At 36.8% G+C, this 9,518-nt stretch overlaps 1 protein-coding gene across 1 annotated transcript; it reads right to left on the reverse strand.

Moving 5' to 3' along the window:
* Nucleotides 1-355: 355 nt before the first annotated feature.
* LOC121378560 (tRNA-uridine aminocarboxypropyltransferase 2-like) lies at nucleotides 356-9,118 on the reverse strand. The gene is made up of 6 exons (XM_041506797.1): nucleotides 8,999-9,118; nucleotides 5,685-5,775; nucleotides 4,396-4,490; nucleotides 3,881-4,067; nucleotides 2,534-2,662; nucleotides 356-1,215 (listed from the first exon to the last, which is right to left on the reverse strand). Exons 1-6 carry the CDS (start codon nucleotides 9,070-9,072, stop codon nucleotides 1,048-1,050), a joined length of 744 nt encoding a protein of 247 aa, XP_041362731.1. The 5' UTR covers nucleotides 9,073-9,118; the 3' UTR covers nucleotides 356-1,047.
* Between the last annotated feature and the right edge of the window lie 400 nt (nucleotides 9,119-9,518).

The raw sequence follows: 9,518 nt of genomic DNA on the forward strand, positions 1-9,518 counted from the left end.
TAAGGAATAATCTTTTATAATTTTATACAGTTACCGTGGAAATAATAAAAAATAATAATAAAAATGAAAAGTGCAAACATTCACAAAGAATACTCCCAAAGTACATTAATAACATATTTAATAATCAAAATGTTTTGTTTTTTAAATACTGGTACAACTTTTTAGCAGCATTTACACTTTTAATTTTTAAAATGTGTAAAATAGACAAAGAAAAAACCCCAACCATTGAGTACTTTACATATGTTCAAAACCATTTCTAGATTTATTTGACTACCGTAACAGGTTCAAAACCATTTCTAGTGTTATTTGACTACCGTAACAGGTTCAAAACCATTTCTAGTGTTATTTGACTACCGTAACAGGTTCAAAACCATTTCTAGTGTTATTTGACTACCGTAACAGGTTCAAACACTTTGATTTTGGTCAAATTCCATTATGTCTTGCAATCTAATACTACTATTAATACTAGTTTGATGCCAATAGCCGATATCTCTTTGTGTTATTTTAGATGGGAAAAAGTGAATTATCAATCATGTTTCATTTTCCATAACTTTCCATGACCCAATTCAAAATCCCACAACTTTCCATGACCCAATTCAAAATCCCACAACTTTCCATGATCCAACTCAAAATCCCACAACTTTCCATGGCCCAACTCAAAATTCCATGACTTTCCATGACTGTACCCAGAATTACATAACTTTCCATGACCCAACAAACAATTCCATGACTTTCCATAGCCCAATTAAAAATGTCAAGATCATCCAAATCAAAATTTTAAGACCAACTCAAAAGTTTATGATCCAACTCAAAATGCCATGACTTTTCTTGGTCCAACTCAAAATCCCATGACTTTCTATGATCCAACTCAAAATCCCATGACTTCCCATGATCCAACTCAAAATCCCATGACTTTCCATGACCCAACTCAAAATTCCATGACTTTCCAGGATTTCCATGACTAGTGTGAACTCTGCTTAAGAATTAAATTATGCAATAAATCTACGTGGCTATCAATTCAAATCTTATCTAGATATTTTCTAAATGCTAAGAAACTGCGTCTTTAAGCTGTTTCTTCTCTAAGCGCTTGCGGACTGCCTTTGCTAGCGGCTTCTTCCACAGGCCGTGTTCTATCTTGTACTCGCGACTCTGGTGCTGCACGGCGCCGTGCTGTATTTGAAAATCACAGAGAGCCACCAGCGGTCGTGTTAAGGTCTGAAATATAAAAAGTTATTTTTTTATTAACTGTTAAATTGGCGACAACAAACTGAGCTATTTTTACCATCCATTCATAATAAATATTCATATCTTAAATTATTAAAGTAATCTACTCAATAATAAGGAATAGCAATGAGACAGATGTGATTAACAATATCAAACCTCATTTCTAAGATTTAAAACAAGAGTACACCCATCAAGAGTCTGATTGAGAAGCACACACATTGACGAATGTGTTATGTGTATGAAAGGATTATAACTATGTGAACTTTGTATGATGGGATGGATTAACAGTTTGTTTTGGACAAACTACTGATGATATATGAATTGATAAGGAAGATATGGCCTGCACAAGGATTTCTTTAAATGTGCAGTAATCCATGAAAAGTAGGTCATGGTGACCTAGTTATGGTACACAAGGTTTGAAGAACCTATATGAATTGATAAGGAAGATAACATACATACAAATGGACATTGCCATACTATAATGACCAGTCAAGGACTGACATATATAAAAAAACCATTATGGATAGCAGCAGGGCTCAATTAATCATCAGGAATTGTACCTAGGGAAGGAAGGAAATGTTTTATTTAAGGACGCACTCAACACATTTTTTTTTATTTACGGTTATATGGCGTTGGACATATGGTTAAGGACCACACAGATATTGAGAGAGGAAACCCGCTGTCGCCACTTCATGGGCTACTCTTTTTCTATTAGCAGCAAGGGATCTTTTATATGCACCATCCCATAGATAGGATAGCACATACCACAGCCTTTGATGTACCAATCCTGGTGCACTGGCTGGAGCGAGAAATAGCCCAATGGGCCCACTGATGGGGATTGAACCCAAACCGAGCACGCATCAAGCGAGCGCTTTACCACTGGGCTACGTCTCGCCCCCTGTACCTAGGGTTTATAAAATGTCATTACATTTATCTGCATGGGCTTTCAGTGGGTAGATTGTTGTGGAGAATGTGGAGAATACAGAATTACCCCTATACTGCGAACATTAAAAAAATAAATAAAAATCTAATGTATCAAACCAAATTATCTATTAAACTTAAAAAATGGCAGAAAACCAGTTATTTTACAATAAAATGTAGTAAAATTATTTCGCCTACTCGAAACACAACTCACCAGTTGTTTTAAAAATTTGCAATTGGTGAATTTGGCGACTGCCAGAGCTACCCCTGAATTTGAAAGGTTTTTTGGGGGTTGTTTTTTTTAGTACGGTGAGTCAACCTGAAACTGTTGCCTTTTTACACTTAATAACTGAGCAGTGATGTAAGCATTACTTAGGTCAAAGGTTACCTGTATTAAGTCTGGTTTATGTTCGAGAATGGAGAGCGCCACTGCTGCCGACTCAAGGGTTGACAGAGCGCTGTCTGTGGGTTGAGTTCTGATCACATATTTACTTCGCTCACTGTACTTTATTTGAACCTGGAAAAAATAAATCCTAATCTTTACACAAGGCAAATGGAGTAATAGTACTCATACTTTAGAATCAGTAACACTGTATACAATACAGATGTCAACCACACCATGCAGATCTATAAAAACTGCGAAACGAATGCTTCATTCGCAAGTCGAGTTTTGCGTACTTTTTTCTCCCATGAATTAAATTCAGAATATCATTTACATGGCATTGATGGGTTACACAAACAAAAAAGATATAGGTTACCTGTATTTGTGATTGTGTAGCCAAAAAGAAGGAAGGACGCATTCAACATATTTTATTTATGGTTATATGGCGTTGGAAATATGGTTAAGGACCACACAGATACTAAGAGGAAATCTGCTGTCACCACTTCATGGGCACATAGCACGGCCTTTGAAGTACCAGTTGTGGTGCACTGGCTGGTTCGAGAATTAGCCTAATGAGCCCACTAACGGGGATTGATCCCAAACCGACCACGCATAAAATCTTAGCGAATTTAGCAAGATGAAATTTAGCAAGATCATGGTGAGGTGATTTTAACTTAATACACAATAATATTTACATGCTATTGGTTAAACCAAACAATAACAATACATGTTAAATGTAAGCTGCATGACTGCATGAATTGATAAAAAGTATAATATTCACTCGATCCTCCTTAAGTTCCTTTTTTTTTCAGGGTTCCATATGATGACTTCGCTAAAGTTTCATGTTGCCAATATGTAGGGGCGGTACGTAGCCCAGTGGAAAAGCACTCGCTTGATGCACGGTTGGTTTAGGATAAATCCCCGTCGGTGGCCCCATTGGGCTATTTCTCGTTCCAGCCAGTGCTCCACAGCTGGTGTAACAAAGGCAGTGGTATGTACTATCCTGTCTGTGGGATAGTGCATATAAAAGATCCCTTGCTGCTAATCAAAAAGAATAGTCCATGAAGTGGCGACATCGGGTTTCCTCTCTATATATCTGTGTGATCCTTAACCATATGTCTGATGCCATATAACCGTAAATAAAATGTGTTGAGTGCGTCGTTAAATGAAACATTTCCTTCCTTCCTTCCAATATGTATGTCACTTATTTGGATTTCGCTAAATTTTAAGAACGCTAATATTTTATGATTTACAGTAACTAAGTGTATTTTTTTTATAGACAAGATAACACATACAATGGTCTTTAATATATCATTTCGGAGTCCTAACAAACATTTTTTTATATCGAGTCACCTTTCGTGGCAGTTTCATCACCGGGTTTTGTTGATACATTCCTTTAGCTTGAGCCCAGGTTCCGTCGAGTAGCACCAGATTGTACGTCTGTCCGTCTGTAGCGATGTCATCAATGTCGATGGCGTCTGGCCCAGGGTACAGCAGCAGTGTGTTCGGAGACTTCATAACTTCGTCTAGTAAAGGAAACCTAAAATGAAGTTAAAAACATACAGGAATTCGGCACAATTATATGTATCACCTACTGTAAACATTTCTTTTGTGCACTATGATGAAGATCTAAATTTCACCGAAATAGGACATAGATCTAAATGTGAAACTTTGTTTTAAAAGGTGAAATAATCACTGTGTTTAATATTCATAGTGTCTCTATTAAAAAAACGAGGAGTATTTATTTAACAACACCTCAGAATATTTAAACTATAGCAGGTTAGCAAAATGACACTAGACCTTTGAGGCATGGTGCCGCGCCATACTAAAACACGCTAGGGCAAACACTATCTATTTTCAAGGCTTACCGGCTGACTGGAAACTTCTTTCCCTTGATAATGTGACACTTGCCCTCTGGAAGACTGTGATAGAGCATAGGAGCCGTCTTCAGGCAGCGAGACTCCTGCAGGAGAAAACAGACAAGAGAACAAATTTGTTTTTAATGACACAACTAAAACACAGTGACTAATTAATCATTGCATTGCCTGAAATAGCAGCCTGCAAAGAAAGAAAGAAATGTTTTATTTAACAACACACTCAACACATTTTTTTTACGGTTATATGGCGTCACACATATGGTTAAGGACCATATAGATATTGAGAGAGGAAAAACGCTGTCGCCACTTCATGGGCTACTCTTTTTGATTAGCAGCAAGGGATCTTTTATGTGCACCATCCCACAAACAGGGTAGTACATACCACGGCCTTTGATATACCAGTTGCGGTGCAGTGGCTGGAGCGAGAAATAGCTCTATGGGGCCCACAGACGGGGATCGATCCCAAACTGACCGCACATTGAGCTAGCATTTTACCACTGGGCTACGTCCTGCCCCTCTAGCCCACGAAGAGCAAAAAGCAGTCCCATTTTAAGACCTAGCAGGTGAATAGGAAATATTTTTTTTCAAGAAACAGATTTATATATATTTCTCTCATCCGCTATTTTAATTCCATAATGCTCTAAAATACACCTATTTCGAGCCCTGCATTGGCTGTTAGATGTGAAATATTATTGGACTGATCCAAACATCCAAATAATTGATTGGCTGAAACAAATTCCAGGTTAATGTTATAGGACAAATTCCAACCCCTGCAAAAAGGAAGGAAGGAAATTTTTTATTTAACGACGCACTCAAGACATTTTATTTATGATTATATGGCGTCAGACACATGGTTAAAGACCACACAGATAATGAGAGAGGAAACCCACTGTCGCCACTTCATGAGCTACTCTTTTCGATTAGCAGCAAGGGATCTTTTATATGCACCATCCCACAGCTAAGATATCACATACCATGGCCTTTGATGTACCAGTCGTGGCGCACTGGCTGTGACAAGAAACTGTGCATCAAGCGAGCACTTTACCACTGGGCTACGTTCCGCCCATCCCCTGCAAAAAAAGACCCAAATAGAGTCTACAGCAAAAACATACAGGGAAGTATTAAAAACTCCACAGCATTACCAATTGCTGTGGGAAATTGCAGGGGTTTAATGGACAAATTCCGCTTGGCAAGACTCAAGAACTTCCCCATTCTTATTGTCACAGTATAAAGCCAATAAACTTCATCATTAACCTGTTATTCTCTATAAAACAAGCTACCTCAAATGGATGTTGAAGGATATAAACAGTAGTTTCTGTGGCAACTGGAGCATGGGGTAGATAAGGACACCAGCACACTGTTGCAGGTCGCCTGTAAATAAAACGTTTTAAAATTAATTTAATAGAACTCAAGATGCATCCTTCTACATTCTGTTATTGTGTTCTGCACATCAATACCAAATATGTATTTAACCCAAGGTTTTATTTCTAAAATTTGACTTGACACCCATGGCTTTGACTTTGGGAATTTTAGCAGTTTGAATTTTTGGAGGGAGAATTTTCAGTTTCATTTAAAAAACATCTTAGTAAGCCTTGTTAGAATCGAAAAGACTAATACTATAAATATACTTGTATTTATTCACATTAATATGTAGTCTTATGTATTGTTTTCAAAATATGCCCTTATATAATAAAAAAAAGAAAGAATTATTTACATTGATTGGGAATTTTTACTCCAAAATTAGGAATAAAAAATGACATAGCTTTTGAGGAATGGTGGCAAATGATGCTAGAAATATGGGTGATAAAACATTGTAACCAGAACATTATGGAAATGTTTCTACTTGTAATATGTGTATTAGTGGTTACTAATACTATGTAAAATATGTATTATCTGTGAACTCGAAAATATGTTGAAATGTAATGGTATTTAGAATCAAACTTAGCATTTGTGTTATATTACTGTGTGGTAGTCATTCATTCCATGTTTTTGCAATAGAGATATCTTTGGCAACAGAGAGTGATCATAACCATACAAATATCTGTCTAGCTCTCGAATTGCAGAGTACGGTACTCGGACACAATTATGTTTCTCCAATACGTGTTATGCTGTTCAAGGTACTTTAATATTTGCACCTATGCTTTACACCCACACACCACGACTCACATTGGAACAAATTATGGTTTAGCACATTTTCAGATATACACAGTAATGCCTTGAAATTTATTAAAATGTGGTTAATTTAAGGAATATTTGATTAGCCAAAGACTAAATGTTTTAGCCACTTTGTATAAAAATTAGCAATTGGCTAATTTGGCAATATACAGGGTGAGCCCTGACACACAAACATGTACGTACGTATGTACATACTTACAATAAATCGGCATATAAACTTTGTCCTAGACAGAAAAGTTAACGTAAAGGCCAGCATTAGTAGCAAGGGATCTTTTACCACTGGGCTACGTTCAGCCCTGTACATTGCGACTGATTAGGTAGCATATGCAACCATTTTTTTTTCATTTGGCGACTAAAACATTTCATACTATTTATATAAAAATAGGCTCCATCTTGGCTCCTAGATGGGAAAGTTAAGTTAGAGGGCTGGCTACGTCATAGAGGCTCATCGTTATTTGTTGATTTGTTTGAAATCACCCTAACACTTGGTTACAAAGTTTGAGTGACATTGACAGTGTCAAAGGAATGTCCTGCATTAACGGGCCTCAGAAAATTTGCGAAAGCGATAGTTTCATTTGCGTAACTATAGTTTGCATAACACATTTTTCATTTGTGCATTGAATTTATGACATCATTTACAAATTCAGGTAACCTAAAAACGAAATGGGTTACCTGAATTTGTTTTTGTGTAACTCAAAAATGGTTTACACAAATTTTCAATTCTCATAAGCCTAGACTGAATATTTCTGTCTCTGTAAAGCTTTATTTCATATTTTATATTTATTTTTTAATGATTTGTCTGTTTTATATTTATATCTATGTTCTATGGCTTTTACAGAGACAGAACGTAGTCTATGTTAAAAGTGGGTGGCTGCATGGACTGTGGTCGCGGCCAATTTTTTCACCTGTTATTGTGAATTTCACCCCCCCAAAAAATAACTAATCCATTCGTTAATCATTTTCACTGACAGTGAATCAATAAAAATCACCACACATCCCATGTACAAATCAACAAAACATTTTAATTTTCAGTCGAGAATTATCTTTCAAAGCAAAAAACTGGGTAATTTTATGGACCAATCAGAAACAACTTCTGGAATTTCCCCCCCCAAAATTAATGCCCAACATTTTCCCCCCAAGCCAGTTCACCCACAGTTTGACAAGTTCATCCCCAACGAAGTGTCATTTTGCCCCCAGCAAAGAGTTAGTTCGCCCCCAAGTATTTGTTACCTCGCCCCAAACTATTTGTTACCTCGCCTCTCCCCCTCTATTACATATGTTAGGTAATAAAGATGATTTTGGTGGAGGTTCGAAGTGACCAGAAAAATCATACAACACAGAACAATCCCTGCCCCATCACAAAAAAAACAACAACAAAAACATTCACCAAACTTCCTCAGGGTTTTTTCAGTGGAATTTGCAATAACAGGTGAGAAAATCGACCACAACCATATGACCCACTTTGAACATATATATAAATTAATTATTAGGTAGGACTTTCTTTTGGCACTGTCATTTGCGTAACTGGGATGGCTCTATAAAGAACATTATAAATACTTATCATAAATAGAGTTAGGGTTAGTGACAGTGCCAAAGGAAAGTCCTTCCAATTAGGATACATATAAAATAGAGAAATAATTAAAAAATATAAAACATGGCACGAGTTTGACCCGGACCCCCCTTTCAATGGTTAGGGTAGTTTTAGGTATAGGGTTAGGGCTAGTCTTAAGAGCCTTTGATATAGATGGGTACGGGGCGAACTCTTTCCAACTCACTCTCTCCACCCCCACCATCCGGCACAGTTGAACACTTGAAAAGTCGGTACAGTTATAGAATATGTCCGCCACCTAAATACAACCATTTACTATACACTAAATAACGAATATGTAATTTTCGATAATTTTAACTACTCTGACGATTACTAAAATAAAGCCAATAACTCGAGTTAATTTCTATTTTATTTTATTTTAGGAACTTTGCGTTATTTTGTGTTTTATTTCAGGAACGGTTAGGGTTTAGTTTGTTTTAGGAACATAGGGTCGAGTGATTTTCTGTTTTACTTTATTTTAATTTAGGAACTTTGTTGGTCGATTGTTACAGAGGAGTGTTGATAGCCTACACGGCTACAGAGTGATTAGGGTTAGCAAGGGGGGCGGGGGGTCTGGCCCCCCCAATAAGTCTTAATGTCCATATTTTTTTTTTTCTAAATAAATAATTTTATTTTCTTTTTTTTCCCCCGCAAAAACCCATGCCCCACTTTTTTTAAGAATCCCCACCAAAAAATCCCTCTTTTTACGGAAGGATTAGTGGCGGACAGATTCTATAACCGCTCCGAAAAGTCTACTTAAGTTATAACAGTAAAGTCGTTGTAAGACAAGGAACAATTAGTTACACTAATGGCATACACTTAGTGACTTACATACACCGATTACAGACAGGTCTTTTCACAGCAACAGGTTCATTTGTTTTTGCGAAATTAAACAAAGCATTCATGAAATGTTCATCAACATGAATTTCGAAACCTGCCGGTTCATCGGAGGCAGCCATAGTGGATATAACAAAGGGAGACCACTCTCAAACAGTCTCATCACACAATTTCTCTATTCCAGACGTATAAACTAAATTTATTGAAGCCAAATCAACAATGTTGTCTGGACAGTGTACATTCCTTAATCCAGTAAAAAGTTAAATCATTTCATTTCTTATTATTTCTGTGGTGTATAAAGACAAGCAGGAAGGGGAAAATACACACAAAGGTCTAATCCAGTCTCGAGTGAGGACGAAGTACATAAAGTTCATTTTAAGTTGTTCAGTGGGAGTATGTTGTTATTGTGACCATGAAATATATAGTACCCAGGTGTGAATTTAGGTGTGTGTGTGTGTGTGTGTGTGTGTGTGTGCAAGTATTATATCAAGCATTAATTTTGCCTTTGTACAAA

Source organism: Gigantopelta aegis, chromosome 2 (assembly GCF_016097555.1).
Source record: "Gigantopelta aegis isolate Gae_Host chromosome 2, Gae_host_genome, whole genome shotgun sequence".
NCBI classification, from domain to species: domain Eukaryota; kingdom Metazoa; phylum Mollusca; class Gastropoda; order Neomphalida; family Peltospiridae; genus Gigantopelta; species Gigantopelta aegis.

Coding starts and splice junctions, on each gene's coding strand:
- LOC121378560 (XM_041506797.1), bottom strand. CDS start 9,072: ATGAATGCTTTGTTTAATTTCGCAAAAACAAATGAACCTGTTGCTGTG. Junction 5,776..8,998: donor CCTGTCTGTAATCGGTGTAT/GTAAGTCACTAA, acceptor TTTTATTTACAG/GCGACCTGCAACAGTGTGCT. Junction 4,491..5,684: donor TCCTTCAACATCCATTTGAG/GTAGCTTGTTTT, acceptor TTTCTCCTGCAG/GAGTCTCGCTGCCTGAAGAC.